Below are 18,164 nucleotides of genomic sequence, written 5' to 3'. Positions count from 1 at the left end.
TCGGATAGGTCGAATGTGTAGAACAACATCCTTAGAACCCATGCAGATATAGTTTTCATATAATTCATCCCCTTGACCAAAATGATCATAGGACACCCCAGAGCTCAACTGTCAACTCTGATCAGGTTGTCCACATTGTATTTCAAAATATCAAATCCATCTGATGGATTACCCTGGCCAAGGTTTTGCTAAATTGAAATATAGCGACTCATTCTTCTCCAACTCTTGGAGTGGTCAATCCCATCTCGATCACACTCTGACTTCGCAAGTACTTGATTGTGCTCAGAAGCCTTCCGTCCCTGGATTAGAAATTCAGTTAGTCCAATACCAAAGCACAGTGAGTTGCTTGCAAGTCACTGAGGCGATCTCAGGTCTAAGGGACACTTATACCTATATCCCATCAGAGATATTTTTGACAGTAGAATACTCTGGAGTTGGTCACGTTCAATGATGATGTACCCTTACATCTCACCTGTATGCCATACCAGTGTCTCCACACTCCTTGGTTAAGAGGACAACCAACCCATATGGCCTACAGCGACCTATGCTCGATAGAAGCTGTCGTCCTTATTAACAGCCTATCATTTGGTCGTGAACAGTTTTAAGGACTAATCGATAAATCCTCTCTTTATCGAACCTAAATAGTCCTAAGGACTTCATCATAACAACGGAGTTCATTAGAAGATGAAAGCTTATGATGAAGATGCCAAATATATTTTATTTATTAACAAATCAATTACAATACTTGGTTGCTCAACCGTCAACAGCTTGACGATTGACTTTTTAGGACACATTTCCCGACACTATCGACCTCGACCAGCAGTGAAAGCCCAGATATTGGCAGATTTTATAGTGGAGTGCACTATCTCTGAGGAGGCCGAACCTGAACAGGGCGAAATTGACGGCCTGGAGCCCCGATCGAACTCCCCCGAAGGAGAAGCAGACCCCCTTGGTTGCTTTTGGGCCCTCTACGTGGATGGGTCTTCCAACATGTCGGGCACAGGCACGGGCCTGATCCTGATCAGTCCAAAGGAAATCATCGCGGAGTACGCTCTACACTTTGAGTTCTCCGTAACAAACAATGGAGCAGAATATGAAGCTCTGATCACAGGATTGAAGATCGTCAGAGAGTTGGGAGTAGACTGGCTCCAAGTTCACAGCGACTCCCAACTGGTAGTGGGGCAAGTCAGCAGAAACTACGAAGCATGGGAGGACAGCATGGCCAAGTATCTCGAAAAGGTAAAGGAGCTCGTCCCCGCCTTTAGTAGCTTCAGCATCAGGCAGATTCTAAGGACGAAAAATACCAGGGCCGATCTTCTCTCCAAGCTGGCTACACTGGCTCCTGCTGAATTGCCCAAGGGTGTTCTCTTTGAAGTTCTGAAATGCCCAAGTACGGAAGAACCACGGCCTGTAATGGAAATTGACCATGAGCCCAGTTGGATCGACCCTCTGGTGGCATATCTCAGAGACAGGGTTCTCCCTCATGATGCAAAAGAAGCTCGAAAGCTCAGAAATCAAGCCTCCTGATACATCCTTTATGAGGACAAGTTGTATAAGAGATCATACTCTTTGCCCTTTTAAAATATCTCCGACCTTCGAAAGCTGACTACGCCTTGTGGGAGGTGCATGAAGGAATCTACGGAAGCCATCTGGGGGTTAGATCTTTATCCCACAAGCTGCTCCGCCAAGGATATTACTAGCCGACAATGCATCGTGACTCAATTGAATACGTCAGAAAGTGTGACCAATGTCAGAGATATGCCAACATCTAAAGACAGCCCGCCACCAAGCTTACACCCTTGAGTGCCCCATGGCCGTTTGCGCAATGGGGGATAGATATCCTTGGACCCTTTCCCGTGGCATCGGGGCAGAGGAAGTTCTTCCTGGTAGCGATTGACTATTTTACCAAGTGGGTTGAAGCCGAGCCGCTGGCGAAAATCACAAAAGCTAAAGTGCAAGACTTCGTCTGGAAATCAATCGTTTGCAGGTTCGGCCTACCGAGAACCTTAATTATTGATAACAGGCGGCAATTTGCGGGAGCGAGATTCATCGAATTTTATGAAGACCTAAACATCTCCCACAACTTCACATCAGTAGCCCATCCTCAGGCGAACGGTGAAGCTGAAGTGACCAACAGAACTCTGTTGCAAGGGATCAAGACAATGCTCGAAAGAGCGAAGGGAACTTGGGCAGACAAACTTTATCATGTGTTGTGGGCGTACCGAACTACTCAAAGGCTGCCCACGGAGGAGACCCCCTTCGCTCTAGCCTTCGGAATGGAGGCTGTTATCCCAATCGAGCTCAAGCTCCCGTTGGCACGAGTCGTGGCATTCAACGAACATCACAATTCGTAAGGTCTTCAAGCCAACCTCGACTTGTTGGAAGAAAAGCGGGAGGTAGCTCAAGTCTGGATGGCAGCCTACAGACAGAAAGTCGCCCGCTATTATAATTCTCGAGTCAAGAATAAAGTCTTTAGAGCAGGAGACCTAGTGCTTCGACGAGCCGCCATCTTGCAACCTCAGGATCGGGGGAAGCTCGCCCCAAATTGGAAAGGCCCATAAGAAGTCAAAGAAGTAGTCCGGCCCGGAACTTATTACCTCAAGAAGCTCGAAGGAGCAGACCTCCTGCGGCTATGGAGCTCGAAAAACTTACGAATTCAAAACAAACCATGTCAGGAGCAGGAGGAGAACTTCATCTCGACAAAATCGAAGGCCCGATTCTCCTTAGACCAGTGGGGGGAGAGGCCCTGCAACATCCATATGTGCCCCCACAGCCCTGTTAGGGACAGGAGGAGGACCTCGCCCTAACTTTAGCAAAGTCGAAGGCCCAGTTCTCCTTAGATCGGATGGGGGGAGAGGCCCTGCAATGCCCATATGTGCCCCCACAGCCCTGTTAGGGATAGGAGGAAAATCTCATCCTAACTTGAGCAAAGTCGAAGGCCCGGTTCTCCTTAGACTGGATGGGGGAAGAGGCCCCGCAACGCCCATATGTGCCCCCGCAGTCCTGTTAGGGACAGGAGGAGGACCTCGCCCTAACTTGAGCAAAGTCGAAGGCCCGGTTCTCCTTAGACTGGATGGGGGGAGAGGCCCCGCAACACCCATATGTGCCCCCATAGCCCTATTAGAGACAAGAGGAGGACCTCATCCTAACCTGAGCTAAAATCGATTACGTCAGGAATAGGGGAAGAACCCCGTCCTGACACCAATTAAAGTCTGGTCATCCAAGACCAGATCAGAGAAGGGGGACCTCCTCAGTGGCCCCTTCATGCTCCCGTGACCCCACCAAGAGCAGAGGGAAAACCCTCACTCAGAAAAAGAAAAAAGAAAAAGGGGAGGGGAGTTAAAAAGGAAAGCGACGGACTGCGTCAGTGACGGATGGAAAACAAACAGCATCAAAGATGCAGGGAACCTCGTCTCAGTGAGGATTGGGGTTCTCATCAAAATCTCTAGCCTTCAAAAAAAGCTCTCCACACAAGCCAAAGATAAGATGGCTTCCTCAGGGTGATGAGAAGCTCGGACCTCTGAGCTCAAATTCTGAAGGGGGGCGTCATACCCGAGCGGCCCCGGACAAATTTGCGACCGTGGACGAAAGGATGGGTCAATGTGACGGCAATCGGGTGCCTCTGAACGGCATCGATTTCGAGCAAGGCGAGAGTCGAAAAAAGCTCGACAAATGACAATTCAACATATGAGTAAAAGAGGTAGCAAAAAATTCCCTTCCATGTTATTTATTAAATATACATTACAGAGCCCTTAGGGCTAAGAAGAAGGATGACTGGAAGAGCGAGCCAACATGGCAATGACCAGTAACCTCCAGACGACGTCAAAAAAAAAAAATGGAAAAGAGAAAAAAGAAAGAAGAAGAGGAAAGGGGAGAGGAATACAACAATAATAATGGTGAATGAAAGAAGTTCAGCAGGCGATAATTTGACACAAAGTGCAGACAAAATAATAAAATCTCCTTTTCATTCTCAATTAACAAGGTGCACGTTACAAGACCCTGGGGGCCGAGGAAAAAGAACATTACTACAGGACTCGAAAGAAACACGTTAGGGACCACTTCAAGCTCTCGACTCCTCCTTCCGGTTCTATCTTTTTCAGCGGTATTTTCCAGCACGTGTGATAAACCCCTCTGCTCTCGCCCCCCGCCTCGTTCCGCTCCATTATCGAAACCCCAACCCTAGGGGGAAAAGGGGGGGATAGAATTCAAAGGACGGCGATGGCGACGGCAGCGGCGACGATGACCTGCATCAAGAAGAACCAGAAGTACCCCGGAGGCTGCGACGATGCCGGAGGCATGCACCACCACCGTGTGCTCTGCGACGACCACCATCCTGGGTACTTCGGCAAGGTCGGCAAGCGCTACTTCCACCATCTCTGCAATAAGCTCTACTGCCCGACCGTCAGTGCCGACCGCCTCTGGTTCCTCGGCCCCGATGACGTCAAGAGACCCGCCACAGCTTATGATGACAGCTCTACCCCCTTGACCGATGTCGCCTCGTTCAACTATGAAATTCTCAGGTGGAACGCGCCCACCGACCGCTGTCTTTCCCCTCCTACTCTTCTTGATCCACAACATCCTCTCGAGATTGGCCTCCAGGATAGAGGCCCCGACGGGGGAACCCCTCGAAGGGGCTCAGAAGGCTGAAGGCAGCGGGGTGCCGGCGGAGATGGCGAAGACTGGTGCGAAGAGTGCTTAGAGTCGGAAAGGGTGCCAATGGAGTGACTAAACTCTCTGGCAGAAGAAAGATGTCGACTCTCAGGCGAAGTGAAGCCCCTGGAGGGAAGGAGGGGGGCTTAAATAGGCGACAGGGCTTGGCGCAGTTATGGTGGCGGATGTCCCTAAGTCCATCGGTGCCCGCCGCATGTCCCACTCATCGTGGCGTAAGGTTGGCTACTAGCAGGACCATTATGGTGTGGCACTTAGGACTGCGCTCCGAGGGGAATTTCAAAAGGACTCTTTGGATTGCCCTAATCGGAAAAAGACTCCCGCACGTGCGCATTAAATGCCAAAATATCTGAGGGCGGTCGTGCACAGGATTCAAGAGGACAACTTTGGCTGTGAAACTTCTCTGTACTTCCTTCAATCGAAACTCAAACTCGAAAGTAGGGGGACTGGTGTTGGGTATGAGACACCCCCTCAGCCGAAGTTCGTGCCAGGAGTGACCCTCTGGGGGTTCTACCGACGTCCGGCCTTCGACGGCATCTTCCCGAGCCCCTCCGACGGTCGAGCCTCCGTAACGTTCCCAAGTTCTGCCGATGGATAAACGGCCACCAGTGTAGGCCAGATTCTTCATGACAGGCGGACTTCGCCCAAGCCCCGACAGTGGTCGACCACCTCGAAGACTTCATCCAGACTCCTACGGGAGCCGGACTCTGTCTCCGACTTCAACTGCGTAGGTAGACTTCATCCGGACTCCTACGGGAGTCGGACTCTGTCCCCGACTTCAACTATGCAAGTAGACTTCATCCGAACTCCTACGGAGCCGGACTTTGTCTCCAACTTCAACTATAGATAGATTCCATCCGGACTCCTATGGGAGCCGGACTTCATCCCCGACTTCAACTGTGTAGGTAGACTTCATCCGAACTCCTACGGGAGCCAGACTTCGTCCCCAACTTCAACTGCGCAGGTAGACTTCATCCGGACTCCTACGAGAGCCGGACTCCATCCCCGACTTCAACTACGCAGGTAGACTTCATCCGGACTCTGTCCTCGACTTCAACTGCGCAGGTAGACTTCATCCAGACTCCTACAGGAGCCAGACTCTGTCCCCAACTTCAACTGCACAGGTAGACTTCATCCAGACTCCTACGGGAGTCGGACTCCATCTCCGACTTCAACTGCGTAGGTAGACTTCATCCGGACTCCTACGGGAGCCAGACTCCATCCCCGACTTCAACTGCGCAGGTAGACTTCATCCGGACTCCATCCTCGACTTCAACTATGCAGGTAGACTTCATCCAGACTCCTACGGGAGCCAGACTCCATCCCCGACTTCAACTACACAGGTAGACTTCATCCGGACTCCTACGGGAGCTGGACTTCGTCCCTGACTTCAACTGCGCAGGTAGACTTCATCCGGACTCCTACAGGAGTCGGACTCCATCCCCGACTTTAATTGTGCAGGTAGACTTCATCCGAACTCCTACGGGAGCCAAACTTCGTCTCCGACTTCAACTACAGGTAGATTCCATCCGGACTCCTACGGGAGCCGGACTTCATCCCCTACTTCAACTGTGCAGGTAGACTTCATCCGGACTCCTACGGGAGCCAGACTCCGTCTCTGACTTCAACTGCGCAGGTAGACTTCATTCGGACTCCTACGGGAGCCAGACTCCATCCCCGACTTCAACTACGCAGGTAGACTTCATCCAGAATCCTACGGGAGCCAGACTCCATCCCCGACTTCAACTGCGCAGGTAGACTTCATCCGGATGCCTACAGGAGCCGGACTTCGTCCCCAACTTTAACTACAGGTAGATCCCATCCGGACTCCTACGGAGCCGGACTTCATCCCCAACCTCGACTACAGGTGGACTTCATCCAGACTCCTACGAGAGCCGGACTTCATCCCCGACTTCAACTGTGCAGGTGGACCTCACCCCGAACTCCTACAAGGGCCAAACTTCGGGCTCCTACTGCAAGCGACCCCCTCTGAGTTTCTGCTACAAACGATCTACCTCAAATTCCTGCCACAAGCGGTCCGCACCAGATTCCCACCATAAGCCTTTGGTCGAGCTTCTGTTGAGGGAGAATTCCTTTCATATTTCTATTGCCGACAGGCCTGGACCCCCTGACAGGCCACAGTAACGGCCACGACTCTGCTCCACTTCCTGGGATAGATCCCACGCGGCTCCATCACTCCCTGGCAGGCCACAGTAATGACCACGACATTGCTCCACTTCCTGTGATGGATCCCGCACGGCTCCATCACTCCCTGGCAGGCCACAGTAATGACCACGACTCTGCTCCACTTCCTGCAGCTGATACCGCATGGATCCTCCACCCTCTGGCAAGTCGCGACAACGGACGTCGCTCCACTCCCCATGACAGACTCCACGTGGCAGGTCACAGTGATGGCCACGATTCCACTCCACTACCCTCCATAACAGACTCCTCCTGGCTCCGAACGGCCCACTGCCAGACGGTTACAAACGTCGCTATCATCTATCGCACCCTCTGCCTATAAAAAGGGGACCCCGATACATTATTCTCTAAGCTCTAGTTTCTATCACAAAGACTCTGCTAAAATTTCCATTCGAGCACTCCATTCTTGTTGAGGCAGAGAACTGACTTGAGTGTTGGAGGGTCTTGCCGGAGCAACCCCAACTCCGGTTTAGACTTCTTTTGCAGGTCCCGGCAGTGACCACGACTCCCTCGACTCCAGCTTCTTCGACGCAGATGGATTTTTGCACCAACAGGGACCTTCTCTTGGAAGAAACTCCATGCAAAAAATAAATGTGGGACATCCCTAGATTTTGGCATTGAAAATGGAGAGTCCATTTTACATTGGACTCTTATTTCCTTTCATATTCTTAAATCCTCATGACATTAGATGTCTCTTGGGATTATGGTGCAAAAGAGAAGAGTCCTTCTCTAGCAAGGAGTTTGAACACCATAAATAAATGAAAGTCATTTATTTATGCGTTGGATATGGAAGAGTCCACCTTGTCATGGACTCTTGGTATTTTCACGTTCTCCCTTTCCATATGCCATATTTTGGTGTCCAAATTTTTCTACATAGAGGAGGCATCCTTCTACTTATTAAATTCTTCTTATTCCATGCCTTAACCCATGGGATTACATGCAAAAATTAATATGAAGCGTGTAAGGGAGTTGGGATGCCAAGAGTTGGCGCCCCTTGATGTCTTGTGTGGCGCCCCTTCATCCTTTATTTAAGGGGCACCCCATATGGCATAAAATTTATCCAAAAATGGTTTTGGATGTGGGATTAGATAAGGATGAGGTGGTACAAATCTAAAGTAAAAAATAAAAAGAAAAAAGAAAGAAAAAATAGAAAGGAAGAGAGAAAGAAAAATAGAAAGTATGAGATACTCGTCCAAAAATTAGATTATTTATGTGTTGAACATAAAATCTGATTAGAGTGTAGTTTGATACTTTGGGAAAGGGTTCCTATAGTGGTCCTAGTAGAGGTCATGATGACATACAAGCAATGGTGCATTGTGTTCTTGTGAAAGATAATTGACAGCACACTTGCGAAGAAGGCTGCAGCACCATGACGAGTTGGGAAGGGCCCTGATCAATTCTATGTGGATCAACGTTGGAGGGCTTCTGCTCTGGAGTCTCATGGAGATATCAAAATCATCAATTCATGATCTTCATGGTGGTATATGACTTCTGATCTCCTCGTCATATGAATATTTTTGTAGTTTGATTGTAATCGTCAAGGGATTCCTAGGATTTTTGAGTTTCGGTGGTTGAGTTTAATTGTTAAACCTTATTTTCATTTATTGAATGCATGTTAAAAATTTTGAAAATATTTATTTTGCTGCATCATCAAAACCTAACAGTAGTATCAGAGCCACCTTTGATATATTCAGTCAAATTTCATATTATTTTTGTGATATGGATTAGATCCAGTTCAAACTATGTCAAAATTAATTTTCTGATTGATGTTTTGTTGATGATTTTGATACATTTTTATTTTTGATAAATTATTATCGATTCATGATCAAATCTTGGATATGAAATTCTATGGTTTATAGACTTGTGTGATAAGTTTATTTAGATCCTATGATCTATTTTTTGATGGAATTGAAATTCAGTGCATGAGATGCACAGGGGCCTTGGAATGCTGCATATGGATGTACATTGCCAAGGATTAAGATTTTTGCATTTAATATTTTTACTTAAGATTCAAGAGCCGACCACCATGTTATCGGGGACTCACCATTGTGGGTCAAGCATCTTGATTGTTGCTCGAGGCATGCATGGGATCAAAAAATTTTGGTCATGAAAAGGATGCATTAGATATCAATTAGAATTTTTGTGCTGATAGATTGGTTTAACTATAATTTATTATTCTAATGTGATTAAAATTAATATTTATAGATTAAACCAAAATTATTATTCTAATTTCATTAGAAACTAAATTTAATTTTGACTAATCAAATTTTGTCATTTATCTAATTAGATTAGGATTTGAGTTATGGGTGATCGAATCTGAGTTAACCTAATTGAATTAGATTTAACTTAAGAATTGGTCAACCTAACTTATATGGATGATAAATGATTGACCTAATATTGAACTTTCGGTCAAGTGTTAAATTCGAATCGAAAATCCAAAGATGGGTCCTATGCCCATATTTTTTAACATCATAATTGACATGTGTTTGAATGATATCACAATTAAAATAATATGAGTTATTTGTTATAATATGTTATAATTGTTATGAAATATTATGTTGATTTATTATAGACTATGAAACATCCATGTGATGGATATATGCATGAATGCTTACATGCTAGTTGATTATATTAATACATCTGTAAGAGTTGCAATAGGGGTTGGGCATTCCTGATACATTATATTATTAGCCGAACCTCTCTTTTCTATATTAGCAACTGTTGATTGAGATTTTTACATAATGATTTAAAATTATAGAAAAAAAATATTTGAGAATAGATTAAAATTATTTCATTCTATTTTCAAATAAAACATCAAGCATTTATGGTTGTCTTCATGGTGATGAAGACTGGACTACCAGACTTTTGGAGAAACAAGGCACATTAAGATTGACCATGAGATGGTTCAATCTATGATGCACTTGGGTTAGATCCAAAGATTATCCTGTGGCCAGAATAATTTTTTCAAAAGTCCATAACTATTTATTTTCTTTGATATGCTCATATATGCTAGTAGTTAAAAAAAATTAGAATTTAAATTGTATATGATGCATAATTAAATGTTTAGGATGTGCTGGAGACCTAAGTCCCTCAGTTAAATTATATTAAGTCTTAATGGTGAAGTATTAAGAATACTACCCATGCCTTCCTTCATGCTAAGTCACTATTATGTCAAGAATCATAGTAGGCTTGTTATGCTATCCATAAGACTTGCTGTGGAGACTGACTTAATACTGTCTTGGTGCATTATGAAACTAATTGTATTTAGCTCATACTAAGTCAATAAAGTATATCAAGAACTGGAGTGAGTTTGTTCTGCTATCCACAAGGCTTGCTATAGTGATTGATATGATATTGACCTAGTGATGCTTATGGCATACTTTAGTAGTACTGCCTTGTTGTGCTATCCACAAGGATAGTATTATTCAGATATGATCATATAGGATGGAAAGATATGACTTAACTAAAATACTATAGTTTGTTGTGCTATCCACAAGGCTATAAGTGTTTTAGAGACAAAAGCTATGTTGAGAATTATATGAGATACAATTAGTAAAGAATTACTTACCTTTGAACTCATAGGAGCTTGTTGTGCTATTCACAAGGTTTTTTATGAGGAATTGAGATCTCAACCTCACTAAACAACTTCATGATAAGGTTTTTCGATTTCATACTTGAGGGCGATAAAATTTGTTAAAATAGTGGGAGACACAATTAAATAAAATCCTTGTCTAACTTGTGCATGTCATCATGAGTAGTCCTTTTTATGTTCTTATATACACATTTGCATCTTTACATGCGCTGCTTAGGATATTTTTAAAATTGACTAAATATCATAGAATGGTTGAGGAATAGAAGGTGAAGATTGTCTTCATTAAGGATATCTAATATCGTTACAGCATCGATGAGCAATAAATTGTAAGAATTATCTTGCAAATATGAAGTAGTAGCAGGATGTAAAAGTTGCATCTACTAATAGTTTATATGTGATACAAATTAATAATTCATTAAGTATTTTAGCTTTAAAATTTAAGGTATGTGATACCTTATATAGGTTCTATTTATGCAAAGTGTTGCAGGACCTATAAAGCTGAAGTGAGATGATTACTAGCCTTATGGCACTGATGGATAATCCATTGATGCTAAGACTGTAGGAATCTATTTATTTAAAAATTAGTAGACCATTGTTTATCAAAAATATTATTTCAATCCCTATGTTATTGTAACTTAGATTTGAAATTAATGTTAAGAGTAAAAGTTATTCTCCCTCTGATAAATTTTATGGTTATGGTCTTATGTTTCTGTCACTTAATGATGTTCTTCATGTTGATGAGAACAAGAAATAAGTATGTGATGGTCACATATCTCAGGGCTAGCAAGGTATTAGGTCTTGAACATATGGATGTTCAAAGACTAATAATATCTCGATCCAGAGATTATACTTCATATGTGATATGATGTATTTTCTAAAATACTTCACAAATATTATTGTCTCTTTCTGAAAAATATCTTAAAAATTATTGTATAAATTAAATACTATAAAAATCTATTACAAGCACTCTATATGAGATATGGAAAAGGCAAAAGGTAGATTGCCTAACTTATGTGAAAAGAGTTGATGTACATAAGTTTTTGCTAGAACAGTTTTTTTTATAAGTGTATAGGTTATCCTAAAAGAATAGTATGTGATACTACTTCTACCACCCTACTTGACAAATGATGTTTTGTCAGTAGGTATGCCACCTTTTAGGAAAAGAAATTTTTTTAAAAGGAGATAGTGGGAGGATAATTGAACTTGAGAAGTTTAAGACCTATAAACTATTCTATCTTAACCTATGGAGTATCCACAAGTTAATCCTTGATCAAATGTGCCTAGTGATGAGGCACGATCATGATACACACCTCCTCATCGAAAAGTCAATTCGAGTGTGTAATATACCATTCAAATATGGGTTTGTCATTGTGAATGGAAGTACACCATACATCATTGTGAATGATGTTCTACTTGATCCATTCGAAGATTGTTATGAGTAGGGACTTTAACAGCTAGTCTGAAATCTTGTCATCCAAAATGGACTCTGGAACATCATCCAAAATGGACTCTGGAACATCAACCAAGTATGGACTATGATTGAAGCACCTATAGATATGACCCAACTTGTTGCTATCAGGGATGCCTATTCGGATTCTTGCTATTGACATACACCATCTAGAGAAGTTGTCTCTAGTGGGAGGGCAAATGCTTTTATGAATTCGGATAGTTTATAAGGAGTGGATACTTCTATTTTGGATGGGACAGTCAAAATATTTGACTTTATCAAATATAGATGAATCATATATGTGTGCAAGAAAATAAGTGAGAGTTTCACTAACTTCTTGGTTATGTATGTGGGGGACATATAGTATATTGGGATGATGAGCCCGATATTGCACTGGGTCAATGGCTTGCTTATCACAGAAGTTTTCATAGAATAGATTTGGGTTAAGCATCTAATATACTTGGCATCTATAGGGATAAATGTTAATGGATGCAGGATTTGTCCCAATCTAGGTACATAGAATTTAATGTTGAAAGGGTTCAACATGAATGGGTGTAAAGGTGTTTACTTACCCATACATTCAATGTACCAAGCCTAATGTGAATTATGCCTTGTGTATAATCATTGATTTGAGGCTGATCCATGATATGATCTTTTGAAAACTGTGAAAAATATTCTCAAAGTACTTGAGAAGTACTAGCGGAGCAGTGAATTAAAAAAGTTCCAAACAGCATACTGTATTTGTTTCAGTTAAATGTTGTTAGAAAAGATTACTTAAGAAAGGTGCCTGATGAAGGGTTCATCATTAAGTTGGGTCTGGTCTCACTGAGTACTCACGCACACACTAGGCACTTTCACCTTATTCATGATATGATCATAAAATGAGCTAATATTAAAGAACAGTATAATAGGACAAGTTCACTAAGCCATACACAGAAGCAGTGTAATTTCCATCCTGATTGCACGGGCATTAGGTATATGGGCGATTGACTTTAGTGCAAGTGGAAGATTGAAAGAATTATACCCTACAAGCCAATCACATGGGATGCGATGGGATATTTCTTCATTATCTTTCTGCTCATTTGTATGTTATTAGTTATTTACTTATATGAGGTATCATATTTTATCATTTGCTGTATCATTTTTATATGATTATGATAAACCTCATAGATTAGGGCAATGATTTTAGGGCCATGATGAGATCATGCTAGTGAGATCTAAAATCTTGATAGCCCCAATCTAAAATATTCTCAATCGTTGGATCATCGAGTCGAAGATCAATAACTCTGATAAGACTAGTACATCCTATGTATGCTCGATGAAGAGGATGGTTGATCTCACAACCACTTATGTGGTGACACTAAAACAAAGATGTAAGTGCTCATTAGAGGATGAGTTTGCTGAACTAACCTATAAAAGAACATCTAATAGAGCCTTACAGCATGTTAGTAGATGGTTCTTCAGTGGGAGTGGTGCATGTGATCCTTTGACTTGAGATTACCATGGTACCTTGTATGCATTGACCCTTACTTTGGTCTATTCCCTAGCACATCAATTTGAGATGTGTGTGGGATATTTTGGGTATGGCAATGTGTGCAAGAAGGTTGTGAGTGGTCAACAAGGAATCGGTCACTCCTTGTAGGAGGAGAGAATATCCTATGTAATCTCATAGGATGGTGATCCTGAGAGTCTCTGGCTAGAGTAGGGATGAATAGTAGAAATAGAAATAATTTTTACTGATTCATCAATTGAGTCATCATCATCAGATCAAGATACATATAGTTAGATATTTGGATTTGATATATTTTGATACCCATGGTCTTTCTGGGATGTTGTGTGATCGAAGGATTGAATTGCATGGTACCTCACCATGGAAGGATAATTTTAGTATTTCTATCAAATCTTAAATCTTTTGGATAGTCATGGCACATTGCTAAATATCAATCTTGACTTGTGAACTCAATAGAATTAAAAGAGTTTAATTCTAAAATCAATTAGGAAGAGTCCTAGTTGATTGGGATTCTTGAGCAGACCAAATCCAATCGGATTAGGGTTTCATCGAGAGTTTGGATCCACTGCTGACCAGATTTAGAACCCAATGGGTCACACACTATAAGAATTTGATCTTGATCCAATCAATTTGAATTTATTATAAATTTAATAGGTTAATTAAATTACTTGCACATGAATTAACCTAAGTTCCTAATTGGATTCAGTGCAAAGGTGTTTGTGCTAACCTAATCTTGTTGCCTTGATCTAATGTGATTAGGTTTGAACTATTTAATTAATTAATTGATTTTATTTGATTTTTTAGAAGTGTTCCACATGGAACCAACCTCCTCCATGCCAAAAACCATATGCCAAAGAATTATGGGCATCACATTTATTTTGGGAAGTTAAGGAGAAGAATCCTTCTCCTTATCTAAATTTTCTTACATGATCCACATGTCCCTTAATTTTGTTCACCATGTGATAATGCCTTGGGATAATGTGGGCATGGAAGAGGAGATGGAGACCTTCTTTGGAAGAAACTCCATGCAAAAAATAAATGTGGGACGTCCTTGAAAATGGAGAGTCCATTTTACATTGGACTCTTATTTCCTTTCATATTCTCCATGCGTTTCTTATCCTCGTGACATTAGATGTCTCTTGGGATTATAGGTGCAGAAGAGAAGGAAGAGTCCTTTTCTAGCAAAGAGTTTGAATGCCACAAATAAATGAAAGTCATTTATTTATGCATTGGATATGGAAGAGTCCACCTTATCATGGACTCTTAGTATTTCCAGTTCTCCCTTTCCACACACCATATTTTGGTGTCTAGATTTTTCTACAGAGAGGAGGATTCCTTCTACTTGTTAAACTCTTCCTATTCCATGCCTTAACCCATGGGATTACATGCAAAAATTAATATGGAGCGTGTAAGGGAGTTAGGATGCCAAGAGTTAGCGCCCCTTGATGTCTTGTGTGGTGCCCCTTCATCCTTTATTTAATGGACACCCTATTTGGCCTAAAATTCATCCAAAAATAGTTTTGGATGTGGGATTAGATGATGATGTGGTGGTAAAAATATGAACTAAAAAATAGAAAGGAAAAGAGAAGAAAAAATAGAAAGGAAGAGAAGAAGAAAAATAAAAAGTATGAGATACTTATCCAAAAATCAGATTGTTCATGTCTTGAACATAAAATTTGATTAAAGTATGGTTTGATACTTTGGAAAAAAATTCTTAGAGTGGTCCTAGTGAAGGTCATGAAGGTATACAAGCAATGGTGCATCATATTCTTACGAAGGATAATCGGCAATGCACTTGCAAAGAAGGCTGCGGCACCATGACGAGTTGGGAAGGGTCCTGATCAATCCTATTTGGATTAATATTGGAGGGCTTCTACTTTGGAGTCTCATAGAGATATCAAAATCATCAATTTGTGGTCTTCATGATGGTATATGACTTCTGATCTTCTCTTCATATGAATATTTTTGTGGTTTGATTGTAATCGTCAAGGGATTCTTTGGGTTTTTGAGTTTCGATGGTTAAGTTTAATTGTTATATTTTATTTTTATTTATTGAATGTATATTAAATATTTTTAAAATATATATTCTATTGCATCACTAGAATCCAACACAAGGTAACCTTGCTAGCACATAGTTGGACCTAATTTTTCTTTATGTTTAATTTTCTTATTTGATAAGATAATTCAAACTTAATTATTTGTTAATAATATAAATAAATTAGATTTATTTGACTTCAATTATAGGGTGTCTAAGTTTTTGGATCAAATAAATTAAGGATGAAAGTCTCTAATTAATTTTTTTGATAGTTAAGTTGGGGTGCCATCTTGATTTGATTAAGTTGGGCGTATCCCACCTTTAGAGGGCATGTGGATCCTAATTGGGGCATCCCTTGGGTGCATTTTTGGGTGTATTTATGTGGGTTCCAAGGCTCCAAGAGTTGGCACCTAAAAGGATTTTTAAAAGAAGTTGAATAACTTAAGTTATTAGAAAACCTAATGCAAGTAGGACTTATATTATGAGATTGAATAGGATTCAATCCTTATGACTATTTAAAGAGACCTCCCCTAAGGTCCAAAGGCATCATAACTAGTAGCCCACATGCCCCATAAGAGTGCCCCCACACCCTCTCTTCTCCTCCCTTTCTCCTCTCCCTTGGACATCCACACATCCCCTCCTTGGGCATCCCTCTTCTTCATGCCCAAAAGGGCCTTGGGTGTCCACCTCTTGTGCTGGTTCCTGATACTTGATAGCAGCATATTCAAGGGAGGAAAGGATAAAAAGAAGAGAAGAAGAAGATCAAGAAAAAAGATCAAAGAGTTGATCGCGATCCAGGCTTCGTTCAAATTTGTAGATTGAATTTTCTTAGATAAAAAAATTTAATTTGAAGAGGGTGGTTGCAAACTAATCCTGAGTGGATACCCATAGAAGTCGGGTACTTATGTGACTAAGAGAAAATCTCTTCTTTTTTAGATCCAAATTTGAAGAAAAAAATTACAAAACAGGTATGTGATTCAATCACATGTGAAATTTCAGCATATGAACTAGATCCTTGTGGTTTATATTTTATGCATGCATGATATAGATTAAAAATATTTTAATCTTCTATTCTACTGTACTATTTAGAAATTTTTTTTTGAAACACACATGCATTCCCCCAACATACGAATTCCAATAGTGGTATCAGAGCCACGGGTTTCATATGATGAAATTGACATACATGTTTTGAAAAAAGTTTCAAAATCTGATTTTTTCTTGATACATGAGATGTATAGATAAATTTTTGAATCTAAAATTTAATTTTGAGTTTAATTTTAGAATATATAATTGATATGTCTAAGCATGCATAGATCAAAATTTTGATCTAGAACGATTTGAAGTTTATGTTCATATGATATGTAGATGCATGCATAAATCTAAAATTTTATTTGACCTGATTCATAATTTATATATAAGATATGTGATTATATGTTTAGATCATAAAATTTATTTTTGATATAATTCATAATTTATATATGAGATATATGATATCATGTATTGATCTGAATTTTTATTTAGATCTGAATTTTACATGCATAGATATGATATATGTTTGTATGTTAAATCTGAAAATTATTTTCATGATTTAAAACTTACTTTTATGTAAAAAATTTAGGTCTAAAATTTGATTTTAGAATCTAAAATTTATGTTTGTGCATGAGAGTTTTGATTATGAAAAAATCAAAAATTAGATCATGTAATCGGATTGTATCTAGAGTTTTTGATTTGAATCATATGGGTCTAATTCAATTAAACAATTAATCAAATCAAATCAAGTATTGATTAAGATTAGATCAATTAATTTAAATAATCATACAATTGTTATTGATTAAATCATTTGAATCTCATATGTAGAATCGATTAATCTAAGGATCTAATTTGGCTCGATGGTTTGAGCCTGATTCACTTGAGTTAACCTATTTAGTCCAATTGACTTATTGGTGTCTAAGGTAAGTAATTGAGAGGTAGTTATATAATTAATTTCGTTAGCTTATTTGATCCACTTATTGGTGTTTAAGGAAAGCAACAGAGGGACCCCCATCGATCTCCACTTATCTGGCCAATTTGAAAGATTGAGTCTTGAATAAGGTTGCTTAGTAGTTTGGTTTAGCCCATACCAATTAGATCGATAATATGATGACTGATTAGATGAGACCTAAATCTAAATCTTCTCACAAATATTAAGTTCATAGGTCTTCCACTATTGTAGATATATGAGCGTGCTACCGACGTTGATTATTCTCAATTGGTCACAGTGGTTTAGTTGCACTGGAAACATGCAACCGCTCTTTAGCAAAGAGTTGCTCTAGGGTGAGGATGGGGTTGGGCCCTATAACTGTTAGGTGAAGGATGCAATGATGGCCTTGCACCTACTTGTGAATGGTGGGTCGGACTTAACTAAGGAGTGTAGTCAATAACTGTTAGGTAAGCCCACATGACTTAGAGATCAAGTCGCTGTAATATGCTTAGAGAAGCATTTGAGCAAAGAGTTACCTACGCATCAGTGTGCATGTTACCAATAACTGTTAGGTGAGGTGCATGGCATAAGTGGGACCATAGCACCCACTAGGAATCTTTTTGTCGCATTAGGATTTTCATTTTTCATCTAGAGAGTGGAGGAATCTGAAAAATTAGTGGAAGTTATTGTTTGCATCTTAAAATCTTTAGAAGTAAATATAATATTAAAGTATAAAAATTTAACTTAAAT

The 18,164-nt window shown here is 40.7% G+C and overlaps 1 protein-coding gene across 1 annotated transcript; it reads left to right on the top strand.

Annotated features, from left to right (window-relative positions):
- Positions 1-4,218: 4,218 nt before the first annotated feature.
- Positions 4,219-4,647, top strand: LOC140851207 (large ribosomal subunit protein uL15x-like). The gene has a single exon (XM_073242774.1). The coding sequence runs from the start codon at positions 4,219-4,221 to the stop codon at positions 4,645-4,647; it is 429 nt and encodes a 142-aa protein (XP_073098875.1).
- Positions 4,648-18,164: the final 13,517 nt, after the last annotated feature.

Source organism: Elaeis guineensis, chromosome 8, assembly GCF_000442705.2.
Source record: "Elaeis guineensis isolate ETL-2024a chromosome 8, EG11, whole genome shotgun sequence".
NCBI classification, from domain to species: domain Eukaryota; kingdom Viridiplantae; phylum Streptophyta; class Magnoliopsida; order Arecales; family Arecaceae; genus Elaeis; species Elaeis guineensis.
The sequence above is the reverse complement of the archived record's forward strand: the minus strand, read 5'-3'. Positions and strand labels throughout refer to the sequence as shown.